Genomic DNA, 24,600 nt, shown 5'->3' on the forward strand with positions numbered 1-24,600 from the left:
TTAAGTGATGCCACACAAATATGTATTTATTTATAGACATCCCTCTATCCTTTGCTTCTTTGTAATATATTGGACAATTTTACCTGTGGGCCTTAAACAATTAAATTTTTACAAAAATGTGACAAAGTCCCAAACAAAACCTGCTGGAAGCTCTGACAAATGGAAAAAACTGGTGTAACCTAACATCTTAACTTAAACTGTATTTTCTAATACCAGTTCAATTTATTTTTCATGTCTAATCTCATGTCTAATTTCATGTTCTGTAGCTGAAACCATCAGATATATGTGGTGTTGCATTTTTTACAATAGGTAGTGGAGTATAACTTATCATAAAGTGGAACTACTTTATGATATGTATGTCTTGTGCTTATTCAAATAGTGAATGTACCCAGAATATTAATTGCAATCATAGGGTTTATCTATTTTTATATTTCCAAAAGAGTTACGCTCTAATTTCGAAATTTTAACAAGGTTTTTCTTAAATCTTCATAAAATTGTCATAAGAATAAAGGTAATGGATATCAAAATTAATTGCAGTAGACTAATTAAGTAATTGTAATTAGTTACATTACACCATAGGATAAGCATTTTCAACATCAAAAAACAGCATAGATTTAACGTTACAGCACCAAGTTACTAGTAGTAACACCCTTCAAGCGCTGAGCTGGGTGCTACAAAAAAAACTCAATTACCCATAATTCCTTGAAAAGTGCGTATGCGCCTGCGCTCGTTATCGACACTGTCGCTCCGGGTGGTTGTCATATTTGTTAACCTCAAGTTTTTACTTTTTGAATGTGGAGTTAAACAGCAGAGAGGGATGTCTTCACCACAGACAGTAAGTGGCTCAGTTAAACTACTTTGTTTAATTAATACTAGCTCCTCCAAGTTTGCTGTATGTACTTTACGTCATCGCTACGTTAGCATCTTAGCTCAGCTGCAGCTTTATTTAAGGCTCCAGTTTAAATTCACACTCCGCTTACATTTAACCTCTGACACCTGCAAACATCTGTATGTTGTTTTTGGATTTCGTAGGCACTGTTAGTGGCATCCTACAGATATTTGTCTTTTTATTCTATAAAACAATAAAATGAGAATTAGGAAGTAAATTTCACACTGAGCAAAAAAGGTGTGTCGATTGTTCACGCCTGTCTTCGCTATGGATCCGTTGTTGGCTGATATTAAGTTAACTCTTTACCTATCTGTTTGTTAAATAAATACATAAATATTTTTTATGCATGTCAACACACCAAAATACACACACACAATTCGGAAACACCTAAACACGTATTTCTATTATCTTTTCTTGGTTTTTATTACTAAAATGGTTGTAAATGGACCACAAAACACATAAAATCACCATCAATTTATTTTGAATCATATTTGAGCACAGAAATAAATTTGCATCTTAAACTCAGTGGCAGCCGTCCCAAAGGTTTATGAGGGGGCGCAGTTTAGGCATTGCAAACTGGAACAATACTGCTTAGTCTATATGTTGTGTGTTGTTGTGTGTGTGTGTGTGTGTGTGTGTGTGTATTTTCTTGTTTTTCATATAGATAGATATAATTTAATAAAAAAAACTAAATCTGCAGTTCAAAATGAAAAGAAAATTTCATCTATGACTGAAAATCTGTAATCTAATTGAGTGTTCCAGTTAAAATCACAAAATGGCTTACCTAATATTTATGTGAAGTTGTGTTTTTTGCCGTCATTAAGCTTCAATTGTTTTATTATGTTTTTTTTTTTTTTTTAAGTTTTCAGGCCCACACCAACACAAACGTTTATCTTTAAAGTCTAATCCTGGATTCCTGGAGCGATTAAGTGAAACCATTGGAGGGACACTTGTTGGCGTGGGACTGTTTTTCCTTTCGATTCATGTTCTCTTCACCAATGAGGTAAGAAACACTGATCCATTTGAAAAAAATTTGCAGCATCACATCAACATACAGAATGTTACGCTCTGAGTTAAAGAGTTGTTATGCTGCAGTTAAGAGCTGACTAACACAGGGACTGTCTGCTCAGGGACGAACTCTACAGACAGCGTATTCCCTTGATGAAGGTCTTTCTCTGGTTGTGTCATTGGGACCTCACCCAAGCCTTGACCTACAGAACAACAACCGCTTAGTTCACCTGTCTGCAAAACTTTACACTCCACAGGTATCAAATCAGCTGCTACTTAAAAATATTTTTTAAGAATCACAGTACATGATGAGATGTTTACATACAGTCGTGTTCTTTTATTTATGTTATTTTGGGTAAAAACATCTAATTGTAACAGGTCTTAGTATTAGATAGATATTTAGATTGATACTTTATTAATCCCAACGGGAAATTCACAGGCAAATACAACCTGAGACAAACAACAACATATAACATTTTTCAGTATTTTCTTTTACTTACTCAACAAAAGTAACTCTAAAAAGAAATAACCACACAGGCCTTATTGAACATGTTAAATGTTAAAGTCTATGCTGCATAATTAGAAGAAGAATGAAAAAGTACGATTTATTTGGAATGGCTGCCAGGAGAAAGACTGCTCTGCTGTAAAAGCACAACTGAGGTTTGCAAAACTGCATCTGGAAAAAAACACAAAACTTTTAAAAACCAGGTCAGATTGATGAGACCAAAGTGGAGTTGTTTGGCCTTAATGCCCAGCATCATGTATGGCAAAAACTATGCACAGCGTATTAGAAGATAAAGTACATATTCACGTTGAAGCACAGCGATGGAGAGTTGATGATTATGGCTTGTTTATGCAGCCACAGGAGCTGGGCGCCTTGCAGTCATTGAGTAGGCCATGAACTGCTCCCCATATCAGAGATGCTAGTTCCACAATCTGCTACATTTGAGCAATAAAGCCCTGAAATGATTTACTAAGTGCACATGTGCACATGTCTGTGTAGCCCCTGCATGACCCCAACTACAGGGTAGTGGTGCAGGCAGTGAAGATGAAGAGGCAGGTGGAGATGTATCAGTGGGTAGAGTACCAGCAGAGCAGGTAAGACTGTAGTTTGTGTGTCAACATTCAGCATGGAGCCAGGTATAAAAATGTTGGGTGGAGAACATTTATTACTGTCTGAATATTTTAGTGACTACAAAGAGAACGGTGAAACCAAAACTGAGACGACCTACACGTACAGTAAGTGGTTTGTTACTGAGACAGACCTTCTTGACTGTGGTTTAAAGCTGTGTAATTATTTTTCACATGTCACTAATCCTTGTCTTCAGACACGGAGTGGAAATCAGAATTGGTTAACAGTCGTCATTTTGACAAGGAGATTGGTCACCAAAACCCAAGGTACTCAAGTACTTCTAAGATGATTCTGATTCTGATGATTCATTTGGGTGTGGGTGTGGGTGTGCTTGCTTTATGTGTGATTTACCCTTTGTTTCAGTGCCATGGCTGTTGAGACTGTGACAGTTGTGGCTCCTGAAGTCAGAATTGGACCTTTTGTTCTGTCTAAAGGTATCTAAACAGCGAGACATAAACACTTAACATGGTTCTTCAACTGCTGTTCGCCCAACTGTTGAGATTCACGACCTGAGCTTTTTTCTGGTCCTCAGGTCTGGTGGAGCAGATTAATAACTTCCAGACCCTGAGTCTGAGGGAATTAGCTGCCTTTAACTTGGACCCTTTTCTCACCATTCACGACGATTACTTTTATCACACTCAACACCCACAAAGGCCAGAGGTGAGAATAAAGAAGTGAATGTCTCAAAAATATTAGGCACTTCCATCTTTAGTGTAACGTATTCCACCCATTTGCACTTACTCACTTATAGTTTGTGTGGGTTTATTGATAAGGTTGGGGATGTGCGTGTCAGATTCTCCTTTGCTGGACTGAGCGGTGAATTGTCTCATCTTGGCCCAGCTCAAACTGTGAGTGCTGCAGATGTATGATGACAAATTAGTTTACACCTTTAAGTGTACACTACTGAAACTGTTTCTATAAGTGGTGTAAAACTAACATTTTGGAAATGTTTTCTAGGTCAGTGTTGTGGCCATGCAGAGAGGTGAGCAGCTGGTGCCCTTTAATACAAAGTCAGGAGACAAACTGGAGCTTCTGCACCTAGAAGAGCTCTCTGCAGAGGTCATTGTGAATATTTTTTGTTTTTGTTCAACACTATTATTTTGAGGAAATTTTAAATTATTGGTATCTATGGTGTGCTCCTTGTCAGATAGTATTTAATGCAGTTACTTTGTATATTTGCAGGAGGTTTTTGCAAAGGAACACCAATACAACAGAATGAAGACATGGGGACTCAGGGCTGCAGGCTGGGCTCTCATGTTCATCAGCATTCAGCTGACCATGCGAATCATCTACACGCTGGGTAAGCAAACACAGTGCTGCACCATACGTGGGTTTCATTTAGCCCAATGTATCTCATTCATATTCTCTGCCTGTTTTGTGCCTGCAGTGGACTGGGTTCCTATTCTAGGGGAAATGGTGTCGGTGGGATTGAAGATCTTTGCTTTGTGCATCTCTTGCTCCCTGACTCTTATCACCATTGGAACAGGCTGGCTTTTTTACCGTCCATTAATGGCAGCAGCCTTGGGAGCACTCGCTCTGCTACCGGTATTCTTTACTCGCTCGGGATTTGCAGTCAAGAAAAACGAGTGACTGTTCAAACGGCTAATTAACATAACAGTTTCTGACGCTGTCCACTGAAGGTGTGAGAAAGTATCTGCAGCTTGTTTTTCCACAGCAGGGCTGCACGTACCATAAGACTTGTTTTCTTTGGCTAAACAGACACTTAATTACAAGAAATGTGTTTAGCTATTAAAGGTTTTAACCACCATTCATCATATTTAAACATTTAAAATTCTGCATCAGTTTCTTACCTTGAACACACTGCTGGCATGGTCACACACAAGTGGAATTTGTTTACCATCTTTAACCAGGAATGTAGTCACACGTGGTCGTGTTCTCACTTGATGTACTGCTGCTCACAATGAGCAGCTTAAAATTATTGGTGTTTTTTTTTATATTCAGTTAGCAGTTTATTAGCTTTACCATAAAGTTTCATCAAAAGTGAAGTTTATAAATTCCTCAAATGTAGAATTTAGCGGCTCCTGTGTAAAACGGTTATACTGTTATAGCAAGGTGTTACTAACGAGGTTGTAGACTGTTATAAACTGAGAGCAGGATCCTTCTGTGTGTGTGAAATTAAGTTTAGCCACTACACAATCTAAAAAGCAAATGTTTTTGTCAGACCATGATGCCAAAGTAAGGGGTATCTGCTGTTTGAAATGAGGCAGTTTGAGTGAATCAGCTCCAAACCTAAACTGCTTCTGGTCAGGGGATTTCAAGATGTCTCAGAAGTCCAGAGGCTCACAAGTTAATCGCAACCAATCTAACTTATCAAGGAAACAGAAAACAAAATCACCTCCCATACCAATATATAGATGAGTTCAATTACAGTGAATATTAATTGACTCTAATATAGTTAAAACATTTTGATGCAGAAGGGGATTATTTTTTATCTTTGTTTCCAGAAAAATAAAAAACACAGCATCTATTTAAGTACCAGAGAAGCACGTGTTGTTTCTTATTAATATATCATATGTTCAATGTGATAACTAAAAGTAGATGCACAGAAATGTCAAAAGCTGTAATAATTTAGAAATACAATTTATCCACCTGAGCACTGACAGTTTGCTTTTTAACAGTAAAATGCCTCACTGAACACATCGTATATATTAAAATCATTTAAGAGATCTTATTTAAAATGTTTTAACAACATAAATTGATGTTTAAACATTCAAATCGGGACATCAGCATCAAATCCTGTATTTGTCAGGTCTTATAAGTAGGGAGAGGAAAAAAGACCATTGGATTTATGAATCCACAATGCCCATATGGTCTAAAAAAAAAAAAAGTGTGTCTACTCACTGTGGCTGACCTGGAACCCAACTCTGAAATGCATATACAATTCATACAGCTATAATCAAATTGGCTATGCATGCTGAAGAACTTTTATCCTTTGAAAGGTTTTTCCTGAACCTTGGTTGAAATCTTTATTCAGTATTTCTAGTTAGACTGTAAATTGCAACCACATAATGCAAACAAGATTCTTACAAAGTTATTTATTACACAAAACACTTAAGTTTCCATTTTAACAAAATGTGTTTCCAGTCTCATATTGTGCATGTGATTATAATGCACATTGGATTTGTATATCAACAAAATTTGACTTCATGTTTGCATCAGTTTGCTGAAATAATCAAAGGACTATGGCTCACAGTGCACAGGTATTTTACCCTATTTGGCTGTGGAAACATTCCTCAGATCAGCAGGCAGGGCTTAAGCACTTAACTGTAGTTGGCAGGTGAGACACAACAGGTCCCCTGGCTGACCTCTTAGATTACAGAATACAGGTTGACAAGAGGTTTCATTATGGCAAATTTACTCATGTTAACGTACAAAAAAAGTATTTTCCATAACCTCAAAATCAAATACTGACAGAACCTGACTATTTTTGCTTAAGACAAAGTAAAAGCATTACACCTTTAGTAAAAACTGGGGAGAACAGTCTTTTCTGTGGGTGTGTTGGGGGTAGGTTTGACCTAATGCTCCTTCTTTTCCCCAAAGAAAGCAGTCCGTATGCCCCTTCTTACAGTAGGACACATTTACCGCTCTTCTTCCCCCGCCTGGCCTGTAGTGCAGCCCTGGTTGCCATTTCAAACACTTCCCTCACACCATCCTTTGTTTTTGCAGAGCACTCCATGTATCCGAAGGCACTGATCCTGTTAGCCATGTCCCGTCCATCCTCTGGTTTCACAGGTTCCTGAAAAATAAAAATAAAAATCTATATTAGGACACAAATTTTTAACAGGAGATCCAGGACCCAGAGTAGGAGTAAATGTATGTTTTGTTCTAAATCTTTTACCTGCTTCATTTTGGCAAGCTCCCTCCGGGTGTGTTCATCATTGCGCAGGTCCTTTTTATTTCCCACCAATATAATGGGAACATTGGGACAGAAGTGTTTCACCTCTGGGGTCCACTTCTCAGGGATGTTCTCTGGATTAGGGTACAAAAATCAGTCAGAACAACAATTCCTTAAATCATGATTCATGTTGTAATTACTTAAACCACAAAGCAATAGCTGCTGAATAACTTTCTGTTCATTGTCTCATCGCTGAAGTACATGTAGGTGAGATAAAGTGGTCTAGAATATTACTTGAAAACTAAGCATATTCAGCACATATTCCTCACCCATTTAATCTTACGATAACTGTACTGGTAGATGTGTGCAGATGGATAGTGGTGAGCAAAGAGCCACACATGGTATAGCAAGTGATTACAAGAGGAAGAGCATTCTAATCGGTTTCATTTTTCAACATGGGTTGGTGTAACCATCTTGTGCATGGCTGATTAGAAACGATAAAGACTATACTAGTTAAAATGACACTAAAATTTTGACCTTTTATTTTTCATGGTTTAATTTTAATGCCACCATTAGATTTGATGAAGAAAAAAGTTAAGAGCTCAGAGCTCTCTGTTATCACTTACCAAGACTATCTGGGCTGTCAATGGAGAAACACATAAGAATGACATCAGTGTCTGGATAAGAAAGAGGACGCAATCTGTCATAATCTTCTTGACCGGCTGTATCCCAGAGTGCCAACTCGACCTGCCACAAAAGTTGACACGTCGTGTTAGGGATGCTTTAAATCTATACGTCATCTAAGTGATTATAATGTATAGTAGTATATGTAATTTTAGATCCCATTTGTGATTTGTTTCTTCATTCACACAAGGAACCATATTCGACAGTTTATCCAAAGTAAACTAATTTTAGTTACTCCAATAAATGCTTTGTTAAATATATTCCATATTTGTCAAATATACTCTGCAAGACTAATATAATAAACAATAAAAATCAAGATAAACATTTTGCATCCAAAAAAATATATATATTCGCGTGCATCCTATTTCAAGTTACAAAATGCAAAAAGAGCAATAAACCTCCTACCTGTTTGCCATCAACTTCAATGTCGGCGACGTAGTTCTCAAAGACTGTTGGCACATAGACCTCTGGAAACTGGTCCTTGCTGAACACAATGAGCAGACAGGTCTTCCCACATGCTCCATCTCCCACTATGACCAGCTTTTTCCTGATTGCTGCCATAACTGCACACAAGACGCGGAAAACCGCAGAGGTTACACTATGAGAACACTTTACAAAACGTGAGAGGGATCGCCATTTTATTGCACACGGGCATTGAGCAACTACTATCGTGAGAAACGATGAGCAGCCAATAACCTTCAGCTGTGTTGACACAACGCCAAAACCATCTGAAACCAATACCCGAGGCTAACTCGTTAGCTTTCCGCGGAAACAGCAGCCCTGAGGTTCTGTACAGTCAAGCCACTACACTGAAGGCTTTATACAAAATAGCAAATGAAAATAAAACACAGACGCCACATGTCTCTTTAGTTGGTTTAACGTTAAACTTCAACTCGGAGTATTAGCCTTCTTCCACAATGATACATTTCCGCTCCAGTGTTTCTGACCCACCCTGGCATAAAGCATGACCAATTATTCTGTTACACGTTTGATCCACATCACTGTCCAAACGATCATAAAGGTTAACATGTCCAGACTTTCCATCAGTACGTTATTACACTGGAAATCGTGCGATCCCGTCTAACCTACCTTGGTTAGCTAGCTGTGAAGATGCTCTGTTTACAAAGGACTAGACGCTTTTTAGCTACTGTAGTTAACCAGCTAACGATAGCCGCATATGTGGCTAGTGGGCTGAGTTTAAATCTTAATAGTTTTATTCAACACTTGTACATGATACATGAGGGGTATTTATGATAGAATTCCTTTAGGGTCCCCGTGATGTTAGTGGTACTTTTCTAACTACTCAACAGGACCTCATTTTCCTCTTGAATCAAAAACCGGTACTGCTACTAGCTAGCCAACGGGCTTGGCTTAGCCTGCGGAAGTCAATTCGAGCGAAGCGGCTGGTTAGCTAGAACAAATTATAGGTTAACAAGACATATTTAACGATGTTTCCACAAATAAAACAAACTGGCAAGAAACTGCAACTCCACTCTGCATGAAAATAGTGTTTTCTCACCTATTGGTTGGGTTAAAGTCTATCCAAATGATGCCAAAAGTAAAGCTTTTGTTGGCCTCCGCCGCTGCTCCCTCACTGCGCTACTGCTGCTGCTGCTGGAGGATTAACATGAGGGAAGTGATCGAGGGGGTGGGGAGCAGATAGCAATACACTTACATCTAAATACATACATTTCTACTTTATAGAGATAATACTTTTTTTATATTAATAGTAGTTGTTGTAGTTGTTCATATGTTGCTTGCATTAACATACATATAAATGCTTATGTATTTTTGTCTTATTTATGACTATTGTAGGATAAATACAAAACAAACATTCTACACATGAACACATCGATTGTGTAAATGAGAGGAGCTGCAAATGAATTGTCCAATCCACAGTGTACTTATTAAGGATACCCATTATCTTTACTTGCGTAAAAGTACAAATACTATACTGTCAAATTACTCTGTTACAACGAAAATCCTGCACTTAAAGTATTACTGAAATAAAATCAGGTATATATAATCAAGATATGTATAGTGTGAGGTGGAGTACCTTGGTAGAGAACTGCACATAAATATTGTTTTAAAATTATGGATTAATTTGACAGTGTATTAAAATCACAATTACCCAAATGACACATTCAAAATGCTTGTTTGGTCAGGTTGTTTTGAAACAAAAAATTGCTTTTAAATAAATTAAAATAATTATGAGGATGACATGCAAATGCATTTGAAACCTGAAAAACCTGAAAGACCTGAAAAGGTAGTACCATCCAATATTACCCATATTTGCACACAAAATTACTTAAATTATTAATAAAATAGCTAATTTAAATCCTTTTCTCTTGTTTTTTGGAGACCCAACATGCTCAATGCCAGTACTCTAGTAAAGTGTATAGGTGTTAGAGGTACCAGCCATGAAACACTAAAATAATAAAACATATTTAAAAGCCAGCTAATTAATAAGCAATTTTTGTTTATTGACTGATCAGGCTAGTTTATTTAACAAAACATCATATTGTATAAGCTGCAGACCAGTAGAAATTACAATATTTATTTTGAAATGTAGAGCAGAAGTCATATGTGGCATGAAAACAAATTATGGAAAGTATCTCAAAGTTGTGGCAAGAATTTCAAATCCAGCCATGCTACTTACAGTAGAATGTTTACTTTAGAATTTTTAGGACTAACTTGGTGTTTAATTACACTTTAGTATTTGAATTGTCCAGCATCGCACAGGAGGGAGACCTATACATTTAAATTGTTAGACATCAGATACAGCCTCAGTATGTATGTACATACAGCTGCTCTGTTCGGCGTTCATTGTGATTGACGTGATGATTTAAACTTAAATCATTATTTCAATATGGGATGAAAATGTAAAGATTTTTATCAGACTGTCAGTTTGAGGCAGAGACAGACATCAAAGACAGTCTGTTCTCAGCTGTTGCAGCAGTGTATTAATAACTGCAGCTCTTACTCTAATCCTGATAAGAGGCTTTCTCAGAGGCTCAGTTCCACCTCGTGGAAAACAACTCAGGCGTATTTCCATGAAAACAGTAACACTAATACCTCACATTTATCTGTACAGTACATTCAAGTCACCATTCATTCAACGGTGAAAAGGAAAACACTTTGGAAAAAAAAAAAAATTCTGATGTTTATTTCTCTGAAATCCACAGGCATGTATGAACATCTTCTGAGAACAAAGCCAGTCTGTAAACAGATGTCCTTTGACAGCTAACAACATGAACAGCTTTTGGTGTTCACTCTAACAATGCTCTTGAAAGACAATGTGTTTTATTACTTCACACGGAGGATCTCTGAGACTTCTGCACAAAAAGAAGACATATAAACTACGTCATTATAAGAATTTTTTTTTTAACACACTTGTCGACCCCACAGCAAACATGTACAGTATAGTGGTCATAATAGTCAAACATGCCAATGTTTGAGAAAAACCTTCACCCGTTTTAAATTCCTACTATAATGTGATTGGGTTCAACCATGGCCAATAAAACAGACACCCAGCAGGGAACAAAGCTGCTAGCTCACTTTCAGCTCAGACAGAGTTCATTAGGTTCATTGATTTCATGAAAAGTGAATAAAAAAACAAAAAAAAATTTCTCTTGATAAACTTCAGTTTCTCTTGCAATGATTTCCAAACCAGCAAAAATCAATCTTAAGACAAAAATACTTTCAAATATTATCTCTGCTGGAAAAAACAGGCAAACAGTGTTTTTTTTTTTTTTACAGTTTATGTTTTGAAGAAAAACAATTGGGACCAATGATGTAACAAATAGTAAAAACCATCAAATATTTTATACAGGTTGAAACCGACATAAAAATGTCACTGTAGTACGTCTCATTCATTAGCAGTGATGTTACACTGAGGTTTAACAAAGTGTTATATTCAACTTGGTGTGTGAAACTCCCAGTTTCACAATTTGTGGTCATGGAGAGTGACCTTGACCCATGTCATATGTGGAAAGGGTAGTCCTGTAGGTAGCGCAGCAGAGACTTTGGGAGTGGCAGTTGGTCAGGACATTTCATGTGTCTGTTGATAGTGAGGCGCACCAGATGCTGCAGAGAAGGAAAGGCCTCTGGTTTGTGCAAGGGGTGCATCAGTTTTAGAGGGACTCCACTGTCTTTAGTTGTGTGCTGGACAGGGTCAGGCCTTGTTTTGGGGTGAATGTCATTAGATTCCTGGTCCTTTGGTATGTGGCCAGAGCCACTGTAGTGTTGCATAAGGCTGAGAACATCTGGAAAAGACTGTAGGTGAGGCAAGCCAGGGGAAATGGAATCCAACCAGAAGGTGCCCCTGCTGTACTCTATTCGTACACTGGTAGGTCCACAGCGGGTCTTCACTGACAGGGCCAACATGTACTGAGGGTGACTGCTGTCCCGCACCAAAAAGGTGCCTTCAGACTTGTTCAGCAGAGCTTCCCGAGCTTCACCTGCTGAGATTGAACCCCAGTACCAGCCTACAATCACACAAATTGTTTTTAGTTTTTAATTTTATTTTGAAAGATCTATTCACCTTGATGTGTCAAACTGTCCAAGTTTCACAATGCGTGGTCATAAAGTGTGACCCCAAATAGGTCTTTTAACATCTAAATGAGTAAAAGATTTGTAAAGGTTTTTTATTTCGCAAACAGCGAAATAAAGTAAAATATGAAGTACTAATCAATGAAATGCTTGTGTACCTGAGGTCTGTAGATACTGGAAGGTAGTGGTAATGCAGCGAAGGTCTTCTGCTGGGTCCCAGGGTGGAAGAGAGGGATTTGGGCAGCATGAAACTCCTGGCTCCTCATGATGAAAAACGGTCACTTCCCGGGCAACCATGCTGGATTGACAGCAAACCTGTCAAAGTAAAATGAAACTTTTAATTGTGAGCTACCAAACATTAAAAAAATAAATAAATAACATGTGCCCCAACACTCTTGAGGGAAAGTAAGTAGCAAAAAATATCAGGACTTTATGTTGTAGATGAACAATTTTATTTAATACATGACTATTATTGTATCCAAATGCTCATTGGTAACAATCAAAAAATAGATTACAAAACTTGAACGAAACTATAATATTCGTTAATAAATATTGGTGCATATGCACACGCACAGTAGATGCACTCCACAAATAAAATAAAACTAATAGACTATTGTTTTTATTATCAAACACTGTGCGTAAACTTAAAAATAACTTATAAATGTCTCTAACTACCAGTCTACGTTTGAAATAAACTTACCTTATATCAATCAGAATCATAAGTATTGCAACCAGTTCGAAAACCAGATGAAATGGGGCATATTCCAGCAAACTCTCGCAGTAAATAATTAAATATAATGAATTAAAATCAACATTCCTTACAAAGATCAGAGAAACCTTCCGTGTGTTCACCGACAGTCTGTTATAACACCGAGGGACTGAAGCGGAGTGTGTGCTCTTTTTATTCAGTAAACTGCTGTACAGAAAAACAGCTCAGTTCAGTTTGGACGGATGTTCCCGGAATCCATTTCCAAGAAAGGTTTTATGTTTCAGCGCCTGCGGAGATATACACGCCTGCCGACACAGCACTTCCTGTAGGGATTTCAAAATAAAACGCAGTAACTAGTGGAAGCTTTATGAAGGAATGCTCAACATCTTGCTGTACAAGACAGGGTGGATTGAATAATTTTGCTGAAAAACAGAAAATACTGTACCCCCAGGTTTATGCCTATCTGGCAAAATCCTCTTCATGAGCAAAATCTTGATCAACACATATTTTGATGTAGAAACTCATTATATAATCAATGACACTTATGTAATGTCATTGATCATAAGGTTAAAAGGCTTTGGTAAAAATTCCCCTCCATCCACCCATCATCTTTAACCACCACTATCATTGGTTGAGACATGGTGTACACACTGGACGGGTCTCAGGTCTCCAGTTTATGCCAGGCACAACACAGAGAGACATACACAGACAGACAACCATTCACACTCACATTCACACCTAGAGAAATGTAGAGCCAACAATTAACTTAACAAGCATGTCTATGTAAGCACAGGGAGAACATGTGAACTCCACACAGAAAGGCCTCAGCCAGCAGGTGGATTTAAACTGGGGACCTTCTAGCTGTGAGGACTACATCACAGTGCGGACCTTTAGCTGAAATTACACACTAAAATTAAAAACAAGTATAAAAGGGACAGTTTGCTACAAAAATTGCTTATTAATTAGCTGGCTTTTAAATATGTTTTATTATTTCAGTGTTTCATGGCTGGTACCTCTAACACCTATACATACAATTTACTGTAATACTGGCATTGAGGATATTGGGTCTCCAAAAACAAAGTGTCTGCAAGTTCAGTTTACAGCTTTAGTTTTGTGCAATATTAGATGCCTTATGTTTTATATGTAATTTTGTTGTTACTCCATCACTACTTCTTCTTTCTTCACTGACAGTTTCCAACCCTTTGTTTTGAAGACCGATGTTACTTCCTTTAAAGTTGGGGTCAATGCTGTCCGTGTTGATACAACTGCCTGAAGTAATATGTTTGATGCTTCATTCAAAATCAGACAGGCACTAGAAAAATATTGTTTTTCAACCATTATACAGGTCAGGTCTACATGTATAATATTATGTTGTCTAATGCTTTTATTGTTTCTACATTACAACTCCATGAGCTCTAACTGTATGTCTATTTTGCCTCTATGAGCATATTTGCCTACAAAGAACACCAAACATTGTAAAATCTATTCACTCATTTCATTGATATACTACCAATACAAAGCTGTCCAGCATGCTCTAAACAAAAAACTTTTAAGCCAGTGTGGTTATGTCTTTTTATATTATCATAAAGAAAATTACTTTTGTGGCAGGAAAAGGGTTTTTTCATTTTCCAGGAAAATATCTTAATTACATCAGAAGTCAGGATGTGTTCAGAAACTCAAGGCTTATCATCCACCACACAATTCCCATGTACAGAGATAATAACTACTTGAAAACTGCCACTCAGCTCTGACTGTGTTTCCAAGAAAAAAAAAAGGCTTTCCCGTGAGCCATGAAAGCAGCAGAATGCACAGCTGAAGGCTTCTGAGTAGAGTGCCTTCCTGGAAAACACACACAATAAACTGACCTCTGCTACTGAGCCATGATCCCTGCTGCTGCTGGCCTGCATGACTATAAGATACTACACACACACATGGAGTCAGAGTGGGAGAAAAGAACACTAACAAAAGAAAGTAAAGAAAATATTTTATTGTAGGAGTGTAGTCAAACATGGATTTTATGACTGAAGGAGCCAACTAATTAATGTCAATTAATTTACATGTGGTAAAGTAAACCATGGGCATGGGATAGGCCTTTACCTGGGCAGTATAAGGGATAATCCACCCTGAAAGAGACATTTCACAGCTATTTCCCACTCATCCTGTTTAGATTTTTTGTGATCAAAAAAGCAACTAATTCCCTAATCTGGAAAGGAGACTAGGAAGGCAACTCAGATGGGAACTATTGCCTTCACCTTTGAAAGTAATTGGCAAATGTAATTACAAACAATTATAACTATAGTTATAAGAAACATGTTAACCCTTTACATCCACCTATCCTGTATTTCCCATGTTGGCCTGAAAAGTCACCTGTAAATCACTGCTCTTATCCAACAAAGAGCCCGGCATAAGGCACATACCCACTCACAAAATAAAACTTGTCAGTTAATTTAAAAAAACAACAACATCTTAAGCAGCTAGCTTTAGAAGTACCTAGAAGGTGGGTTTTATTAATTCATGACAGAGCCACGCTGTTTCCTCCAGTTTCCTGTCCTAATGTTAATCTGAGGCTGCTAGCTACTGGGTCATATATATTGTGTAGACATGATAGTGGCATCACTCATCTCATCTCGTCAACACACACTAAGAAAGGGGACAATTATTAAATGTCAAACTATTCCTTTTAAAACCATACAATCCCTCTCTTATTTGGAGTGTCAGTTGTATGTCTTGAAGTACATATAAAGAAGGAATAGATAGAGGTGGAACAGTAGAATAACAAGGTAAGTCATAGATATTTAGTCTGGTTACTTGTGTACATGTGTGTGTGTGTGTGTGTGTGTGTGTGTGTGTGTGTGTGTGTGTGTGTGTGTGTGTGTGTATACAGTGTCTAACTTTCTTCCCCATTCTCCCCTGCACCCTTGATGAGGCGTTTGTTGCCCCTTTTCCCTCCTGGCCCACGGGGCTTGGCAAAGGCCTGCTTTAATGTGTGCTCCATTGGGTGGACCTCCTCATACAGAAAGTCTTCTGTCAGGCCATCGCCACTGTCTATCTCCATCTGTGTACATACGAACACATACACAGAAGATTCACGGCTGTTTGCAATATCATCATCAATAAAAACAATGCTAATCTATACTCCTAATCTTTTTAGAGACAACTCCTGATGTGTATAAAACAGAAACATGTGAGTGTTGTGCTGTCACTTTATAGGATGATGATTTTGGTGGCCTGTACCTTTTTGGTGACTTCCAGCTGGTAGTCTCTCTCCACCTCATCCAGTAACCTGTTCTTACAGCTGGAGTACAACATCCTCTCTTTGATACTGCAGGTGTACCCAGGCATTGAATATATGAACACTGAAACAAACATGAAATCATTAGATCAGCAGCTACTTCACTGAGTCAGTTTTTAAATTTACATTTTGTTTCTGCTGTTTCTTCTGGTTGGGTGACAACATAGAAACCCACTTCAAGTGATTCAGCTACAACCACTTGAGCATCCTGAGCTAATATCACTGAACATGAATCAAATATGTGTATCTTTACAAACCATGCAAATATGGAACATTAGTGTCAATCTATAATTATGTCTATGTGGATCCTTTGTAAACAGTTAGTGTGCATGTGGGTGTTCTAAGCAGAACAGCCACATGCAGTTTAGTTCAAATGTATGTGTTTACTCCTAAAGTGTAAATTACTTTATTTAAATTCTAATATGCATTTGATATAACCAATTCTATTAAAATCACATACACAAATACTGTACAACTATAGAAATTTAGAGTTCTATATGATTTCAGATAATTTAAGAGCTGTTGTGTATTTCCATCCCAGCATTATCTCAACACTGCGCTCTCACACACACATACACACAGTGAGACCGCACTGACCCAGTGCCTCCTGCTGCTGGCCCTGATGGGAGTGTTTAAAGATAAAGAAGTGATATCTGGGCGAATCTGTGGGAATCCTGTAGGGAAGCTCACAGGTTACTGTAGGTTTGGTGTGAACCAACTCAATGGTCTCTTTCTCTACATCGAGCCTCTGCGACACAACACACAAAAACAAGCTTTTGTCAGTGGTCAAGTTATACACTGCAATTTTCTCTGTATGTTACTGGCAAACACTGACACATTGTGTGTTCCACAAATACAGCAGATCCTTACAGCTTGTTATTGTTTACAGGATGTTACATGAAGCACACTGCAGGAATAGCAGTGAAGGGCTCACCAGCTGTATGTAATTGATGCGTCTCTGCTTGAGTTGCTGCAGAGCTCGTTTGGCCTCTTCTTGTAATGGAAATGAAAGACCCTGAAGAGTCTGTGCCCTTTTGTCTAAGCCAAACTCCATTGTAACCTTCAGGATTGAAACCCAGAAACCTCAGAAAAATTCACACACAAGACACACACACACACTCACACACATTCATATATAAAACAAATTAAAGGCAGTGAGTGTAACGGATGTGTGTGTAGAGGACTGAACAAACCTTTGCTCGTGCAGTTGGAGTTCCGATCTGTCTGCGTTCATCCTGTGGAAATGAGACACAGTTTTTTAGTATGACCTCCTCTGTCTTCTTCATGGACAAACACTTGAATTAATATTATGACTGAAACCTACATACCCATACAACTTTATCCTGCATGAAAAAAGTGGAAGCATACAAGATGAGTACACATAATATAAATAAACCATTATGTGGCACATATCTGATTCATACTGACTATATTTGTTAAACACTACCTCTGTGACTTTAATTCTTTGTAATTCCTGCTCGGCTGCTGTGAGTGGAGCTGGAGAAGATTGAGAGGATATGTGTCGCAGGTACCCCTGGAAGCACAACTCCTCCTGTAAACAGGGGGACACCAACGGAATAGCACCCCATCACCAATAGCAAAATATTCACTCATTGCCCAAGCAAAGATATTCACTAACCTCAACTGTGCCAAACATTTCGTCTCTGATGTGGCCTCCTCCAAACTCTTTCTTTAGAGTGGCACGTGTCGCTGCATACATCATCTTCTGCCTCACCTGGCAAAACAGACAAGACATAACAAGCTTCAATCCAGGTTATTAAGGAGTTTTTAGTACCTTTTTATTATTGCAGTTCTCACTTTTAGTTTTAAGTTTTAGAATTTGTTAAGTGTAGACTCTGTCATTTCTAAATGATTGACTCATATTTATGTGCCACCAATAAACGGGTGAATTTTATTAGACAGTTTAGTATGAGGCCTTCGTCGAAGCATCTACAAAACCCACATATGAGGAAAGGTCCTAAGCATTCTTAAGACCTGCATCCTAAGCATTGTTATACCTTTTGTTTTTGGGAAATGCACATAGAGGTGATTTGTAATGCAGTGAAACCACTTGTTTAAATGAACCATTTAAAGAAAGAAACATTGCTCAGTAGCATTAATCACACTGTAAACCTGTACCTGTCTATACTTTATTTTTGACTGCACATGAAACTAACTCCACACATACTGGTGATTGGTCGGGTGACCAAGCGATGAAGACCCACTCATAACCCTGTGCATTCTGGGAGTCTAGACGGTAGAGGATGTAGCATGGCTCCTGAGCTATGAGCAGAGGAAGCAGGAACTGGTCGTAGTCTTTGTCCCAGCTCTGTACAGGCTCTCTGCAGGAATCTAGCACCAACTCTTCTGCAGGCAAACAAATATTAACAAACTCTTCCAAGTGTTAGGTACAAGTTGCCTGGCAGATTACCTATGTCAAAACGAGTCATGTTTACCATTTCTGATGACAATCTTCATTATTCTCACGGCACCTCCCCTTGCTCGGGCCAGAAACTCTTTCAGCTCAGATGTTGCTAAGGTAACCAGATATAGGGTAGACAAGACAGAACTGAGGATAGGGGCTGACAGCAAGTGAGACAGAGTTGGCTAAGCAAGAACCTGAGACTCCACTTCAGGTACAAAATTTGATTCACTGCCAGGAATTCATGCTATCACCTCAGACATGGGATAAATGTAAGAAACACTGACACTGAAATTTGAGTTTGATGGATAAATCAATTTCAGCACTCCTCAGTTTTCAAGCCCACGACAAATAATTTGGTATTGAAAATAGGATATTTGTTAGACTCCTGGTCTGTCACCATGGTTACCAAACACAGCGGTCTCATAAATGATGTAAGATCAAGTAAGAAAGGTGAGAGACGTATGCTTCCGCGAACCTGTCCCCCTACACTCAGATTACCAAATGCCATGACAAACTATATGTGTAGCAATTATTCAAAAATATCTATAAATTTGAAGACTAGGGTTATAACAATAATAGTAAAAAAAATAGAATGTTAACTGTCCATCAGTAAAACAGGCATAGATATGCAGCTTCCGTGTAGTCCACAACTAGTTATATACAGAACAATAAATGAAGTAGAAACAAAGCAACCACTTCTGGATGATCCTAAAAACTTTTTTGGAGGACAACATAAAATGACAGACAATATCTATGTGGGAGAAATTATTTGCAATAACACTGCTAAAACACAAACAAGGAAACAACAAGACTAAAAACTTCCAATTAGGAAATTGCTGAACTTACCGTTTATTCCTGTTTGGTGTGACATCTTTTGGCATTCAGCCTTCACAGCTTTACACTCCTCTCATGTGAGAATGACTAGGTCTGGGTCTCTGTGTCCTCAGTCTTCTTGCACAGCAGGCAAGCTGCCTCTTCACTGATGGAAGACAAATTGACCCACACACACCAGTGACACAAACCTGTCGACGGTGACTCCAAACACTTGAAATACAATCTGCGGAACTGTGGCTGATGAGTAATAACCTGCCTGTCAGTGGATATGCCACCCTAAGCAATGATCTAAAGCTCTTTGCGTATCGATGTCGAAAACTTTAAAAAGTCTTGGGTAGGGGTGCTTCTCCCAGGTCAAACACTGTCCTGCGTGTGAGGGACAAACCGACCTGTGTAAAAATCCTCTGCTAATGATATCAGTGCAGTGTTTTCAATTGCTGCCAGTGTGTCACACGTAATGACATTTTATCACTTGTTCGCAATGACTGGCCAATCAGTTCAGGCCGAAGCATCAGTGTGATCTCAAATTCCAGCCACCTGGTCAAAGAAATGTGACACCAACCAAGAATCTGATCGCTCATTTTAACATTGCTGCCTGGACCGTAAACAGGGGGTTTCAGGTATGTTGTGTTCAGTACATTTTGTGCATATAGGCCGACAAGGCTGCCAATAAAAATGTATGAAAAGGTTAAAATGGGGCAGGTGCCTTATTTAACACCCACAGCTGATAAAATATGAGAAAAGAAAGTTTTCTATGACAGGATACAAAAACTATTCATCTGTAAGTGTAAGCTGGCTCCTGAATGGTCAATACACACAGATCTATCACAGGTCTATGACAAAAACAAAAACTCTCACAAAGTCACTGATATAGCACACACAATAGTACAGTATAGTATGGGTTACACTGGTAAGAATCAATTTCTTAAACCAATACAACTTATGTCTCTCATCCTCCACACACCTGTTGTGGACAGGCACACACTCAGAGGTGAGAGAGATAAATGTGTACCTGTGAGGTTACCTGTGATGGGAATCATTCATTATTTACTCAGTGGTGAGTACACAACCCAAGCATCTATACATTATTCAAAAGAGCCCCCATCCCCTCCTCTATTTCAGGAAGACACACTTTATGTGAACAACAACAAAAAAACCCAGCACACATTAATCAAAATGATTTTAAAGCTGCCTGTGTTTTTCTCGCATGCATTTGTGTTTCACTTACTGAGTAAACTTCTACTGTTAGTGAGCTCATGTGAGGGTCATTATTGTGTTGTGTGGTCATTTACTGCTGGTTAAAACCACCCACTTGATACTAAAAAAATGAAAAAGTACAACTGAACATTTTTGGATTTTGGTGTTGGGAAAAAATAAAGGATTGATCAAACAAAACTGTCTGATTTATAATTAATGCAGCCTTAGCACTGCATGTCAAGATTTAGAGAAGTAATGATGAAAATAAGAATAGCAAAAAAATTGATAAACTATAACTCATGCTTCACAGTTTATTATAAAATATTTAAACAACACGTTATGATTAATAAGATTAATGTACATTTAAATGTCAAGGGGGGTGAAAACATTAATTGAGTTAAATGTGTAACAATGTTTAAAAACAGTTTACAGTGATCTGGTTCTGTCCCAGCTGCACTGAGCTTTAAAAACACTGTTGTTAAAAATGGAACACAAATACCAAGACACAATGACGTTCTGGCAGTCCAACACATTGAGGTATTCCACACCACTGCATGATGGCATTATGTGATATGAGGACTCACTTTGGCAACATCTCTCAAAACTCATCAACACACGGGAGCCAAAATGTCTGTCGAGAGAAGAACAAAGTAACAATGAGTGATCTGCTCATAGCAGTTTGCCCGGCAGCGGTTGGTGTAGTGCGTCTCATCATCTCACCATGTTGGTGCAGGCGCTGGCGAACGTCATGTATCTGGGATTAAACTGCAGTGTGTTGATGGGTCCTGGGTGTTTCCCGTCCATCACAGCCACCTTCATCCCGCTCTCAGTGCTCCAGACATGGACTCTCCCATCCTCTGAGCCTGCACAGCAAGACAGACTTTAACACCGTCACAACAGAGATCTCAAAGGCAGAGACTCATAGATAGAGCTGAGGGTCTTTAGCTCACCAATCATAACAAACTGTGAGTCAGGAGTGAAGCAGGCCTCAAGGGATATGCCTCTACTGTTGTTGTAGCCCTTAGAGTGAGCAAAGATATAGCCAACTTAAACTAATTAATCGAATCTCACTAATACAGAATCAGATAAGTCAGTAGTAGCAATGTACTGAAGATTTCTTACAGAAAATGTGTGCAACACGGATCCATCGAAAGCATTAAGAACACGAATCATCCCTCCATTTGTAGAGATTAGAATCTGTTTCCCATCGTTACTGAACTTGAGTCCAGTCCAGTCACAGACACGACTAAACCTTGTCTCAAAGGAGGCAAATGGACCCTTTTGACAGAAATATTTGACATATTAGAAAATACCAACGTAACAGCAACGTTATATTGTCACATCCTCATTTTATTTATTTGAGCAAAAACACAAACCATTAACACACTGAATTTATATTTTACCTTGTCAAAGGCACGGAGGTCATATAATTTAATGGCCTGTGATTCAACTCCTGCAGCAAATATCAGTCCATCGGGATCAAAGGAACAAACAGGTTTTCCCAGTGGATTTGTCAAACCCTGAAACACAAACCAAAAACAAACATATTAGCCATAATACCTTTTTCATGTTAGTGCCCCCCTACCAATTAGTATTTAAATACAGCATAACATTTGATTTTCAATATTGTATTTTAGTTACTGTATGTTGATACACATTTTAAATATGAGAGGGGAGATTCAAGTGCAACAGGTCTGAAGAAATCTAGTTGTCACAGGACGGACGCTTATGTGTTTGTGATTTTCCAACCTGGTCATAGAAAACTCACTTGACAGTTTGGAGCACGCAGGTCCCAGATCCGAATTGTCTTATCCAGTGAGCCTGAGATAAACATATTATCCACTGGTGACATAGAGAGAGCAATAACCCTAGGAAAGAACATCCAAAATAAACTAACATTAACTATTCTATAGTGAACAATCAACTTAAATAAAGTAAAAGACCAAATGAGACAATGTGAAGTTCATGAAAGTTCATGGAAGACTTGCTAACTAAAGACCTTGAACAGCTGCCCTTGTACAGAAGGTTCCATAAAAATGCAAACACACCCTAACAGATTCATGAACTCTTTTTTTTCCCTAATACAATATCTGAACCAAAAACTGCAAAATATTATACATTTGTGCAATGCTTACTGTGTAATACCTTAGTGTAGTGGCAATGTTTTGTATGTGGCATGTGTTGTTTATTACCTTTCCTTAGATTTATTTAGCATGTTTGTATTAGATATAGATAATTGATGTAGTATACCATAGATTTGTAATTTGACAAATTTACTCAATTACAACATGCATTTTTGGATATTGATTGAAAGACTAATATGCCCTGCTGTCAAAAGTACACAAACACAGATGCAGCTCTCCTGATGGTGTTTCTCTACCTAGCGAATGATGTGTATAACTTATTCTCATACATTATCTTTAGTGAGTGAAAATAAACCACCTCTTTGTGTACATAATAGTTTGTTTCTATTTTTCCTTAGGATTCACAACAGTCCAGGTGCTCACATTCACTAACCTTGCAGTGTGACCTGGAAAATACCGGATATACTTGTTGTCAGTGAGTGAGAGGTATCGAATGGTATCTACCAGACAAAAACAAACAAAAAAGAAAACAAACAAACATGTTTTAGTTTTGAAAACTGAACAGAGCAAATGTATTCAAAGTCTATATTCCAAATTGGTGGTTGGTGCAAACTCTCAGAATTATTACCATCTAGTTTGTTAGAGCTGTACACCACTGTCTGTGTGTCCCCTTGGGTGTAGCGGATGAGGTCTGCTCCATACTTCTTGCTGAACAGAGTCCGTTTGGGTCTGAAAATGGACACAATACAAAAACCCGTCAGCTGTTTGATCTCTTATGCACATGTATAATTCCGCACTCCCATTTATAATATGTGCAATAAATGAAAACTAACAAAACGAACATGCATCACTAACAAATATTCAAGCAGTGGCCTGTCTGCATCTATTTAATTAATAAGTACAAACAAATTTCACTTCCTTAATAAAGTTCTTTAATTACAAAGGTACTATAAGTTTTACTATTGATAACTGTTACGTACTTTCCCTCCCGGATGTCATATAACACAATACAGTCGTCGTCGCTGCTTGATATTGCATTTTCACCATTTGGGCTGAAGTCCACACAGTTGACTTTCTGTGAATTTTCCCGATACGTCCTGGCAACTCTGAAACTCCGTAACACGCTGTCTGTGATCTTCATGGCTGCTGTTGTTTTTTTTCTGAATCAAACAGAGTGTGTAACCAAAATGTGGACTTAAGGAAGTCTGCGAATCATTTCTCTTTTTCTGGTAGAGCAAAAAACCCTTCTCCTAGAACCCTGGGGACAAATTAATGCTTACATTGTCTATATAACCAAAGAAATCTACTACAACACTGCTCAACCTTGATATACGATGCACTCGGTTAGTTTTGAATTATCCACCAGGAGACCGGGGTTTTATCATCTCCATTGTAATCAATGGCGTAAACAAGCTTAAAAAACAGCATTACTGCTGCCAGTAAAGGAAATTACGTAATCCCACAGGAAGTCGTTCTATGCACACATTTCATTTCACAGTAAAGGTAACTTCATCTCAAGGTTGTCATTAGGGTTTTATGGGATTAACGCTTCAATGAGGGGAAACACACTTCACCTATGATGAATTTGAATTCACAATAAATTCATGTTCTAAATGCCAGAGAAGAATTTGTATTGGAAATGTGACATTAAATGTATGTGTGTGTGTGTGTGTATATATATATATATATATATATATATATATATATATATATATATATATATATATATATATATATATATATATATATATATATATATATATATATATATATATATAAATGTCAATTATTATTATTATTATTATTATTATTATTATTTTAGTTATTTAAAACGTGACATAAAATAATAGCATATACTTGTTATAAGTTAGTTTTGTACCTTTCGTTGTTTAAAGAGTGGAAAATAAAGTTTGTACGTTTTCATTTTGAAAAGCATGAC

General features: G+C 37.9%; 4 protein-coding genes across 7 annotated transcripts; 1 reads left to right on the plus strand and 3 right to left on the minus strand.

Annotated features, from left to right (window-relative positions):
• The first annotated feature begins 710 nt into the window (after window positions 1-710).
• LOC137127721 (transmembrane protein 43) lies at window positions 711-4,826 on the plus strand. Its single transcript, XM_067505070.1, has 12 exons — window positions 711-835; window positions 1,752-1,892; window positions 2,020-2,154; window positions 2,901-2,995; window positions 3,087-3,136; window positions 3,226-3,295; window positions 3,393-3,463; window positions 3,562-3,689; window positions 3,803-3,877; window positions 3,987-4,088; window positions 4,212-4,329; window positions 4,417-4,826. The coding sequence occupies exons 1-12, from the start codon at window positions 716-718 to the stop codon at window positions 4,617-4,619; spliced, it is 1,308 nt and encodes a 435-aa protein (XP_067361171.1). The 5' UTR covers window positions 711-715; the 3' UTR covers window positions 4,620-4,826.
• Window positions 4,827-5,973: 1,147 nt separating this feature from the next.
• LOC137127722 (transforming protein RhoA) lies at window positions 5,974-9,234 on the minus strand. Its single transcript, XM_067505071.1, has 5 exons — window positions 9,089-9,234; window positions 7,975-8,132; window positions 7,512-7,632; window positions 6,889-7,019; window positions 5,974-6,786 (listed from the first exon to the last, which is right to left on the minus strand). The coding sequence occupies exons 2-5, from the start codon at window positions 8,128-8,130 to the stop codon at window positions 6,613-6,615; spliced, it is 582 nt and encodes a 193-aa protein (XP_067361172.1). The 5' UTR covers window positions 8,131-8,132; window positions 9,089-9,234; the 3' UTR covers window positions 5,974-6,612.
• An 815-nt stretch (window positions 9,235-10,049) lies between these two features.
• On the minus strand, window positions 10,050-14,342 carry LOC137127811 (cytokine-inducible SH2-containing protein-like). Of its 2 annotated transcripts, none has more exons than XM_067505243.1 (3): window positions 12,943-14,342; window positions 12,279-12,435; window positions 10,050-12,056 (listed from the first exon to the last, which is right to left on the minus strand). In XM_067505243.1, exons 2-3 carry the CDS (start codon window positions 12,415-12,417, stop codon window positions 11,551-11,553), a joined length of 645 nt encoding a protein of 214 aa, XP_067361344.1. In that variant the 5' UTR covers window positions 12,418-12,435; window positions 12,943-14,342; the 3' UTR covers window positions 10,050-11,550. The 2 variants fall into 2 exon arrangements, with proteins under 2 accessions (XP_067361344.1, XP_067361343.1); XM_067505242.1 differs by having other exon boundaries at window positions 10,052-12,056; window positions 12,821-14,334.
• Window positions 14,343-15,638: 1,296 nt separating this feature from the next.
• LOC137127810 (WD repeat-containing protein 82-like) lies at window positions 15,639-24,114 on the minus strand. 3 transcript variants are annotated; one of them, XM_067505241.1, is made up of 17 exons: window positions 23,642-24,114; window positions 23,290-23,390; window positions 23,095-23,161; window positions 22,346-22,445; window positions 21,981-22,097; window positions 21,700-21,855; window positions 21,528-21,597; window positions 21,298-21,440; window positions 18,310-18,483; window positions 17,761-17,856; window positions 17,569-17,673; window positions 17,450-17,464; window positions 17,315-17,356; window positions 17,056-17,181; window positions 16,719-16,869; window positions 16,064-16,185; window positions 15,639-15,884 (listed from the first exon to the last, which is right to left on the minus strand). In XM_067505241.1, the coding sequence occupies exons 1-17, from the start codon at window positions 23,800-23,802 to the stop codon at window positions 15,717-15,719; spliced, it is 1,914 nt and encodes a 637-aa protein (XP_067361342.1). In that variant the 5' UTR covers window positions 23,803-24,114; the 3' UTR covers window positions 15,639-15,716. The 3 variants fall into 3 exon arrangements, with proteins under 3 accessions (XP_067361342.1, XP_067361340.1, XP_067361341.1); XM_067505239.1 differs by lacking the exons at window positions 21,298-21,440; window positions 21,528-21,597; window positions 21,700-21,855; ... (3 more) ...; window positions 23,290-23,390; window positions 23,642-24,114 and adding exons at window positions 18,578-18,655; window positions 19,393-21,176 and having other exon boundaries at window positions 18,310-18,488; XM_067505240.1 differs by lacking the exons at window positions 15,639-15,884; window positions 16,064-16,185; window positions 16,719-16,869; ... (4 more) ...; window positions 17,761-17,856; window positions 18,310-18,483 and adding an exon at window positions 20,875-21,208 and having other exon boundaries at window positions 23,642-24,103.
• Window positions 24,115-24,600: the final 486 nt, after the last annotated feature.

This window comes from Channa argus, chromosome 5 (genome assembly GCF_033026475.1).
Source record: "Channa argus isolate prfri chromosome 5, Channa argus male v1.0, whole genome shotgun sequence".
NCBI lineage: Eukaryota > Metazoa > Chordata > Actinopteri > Anabantiformes > Channidae > Channa > Channa argus.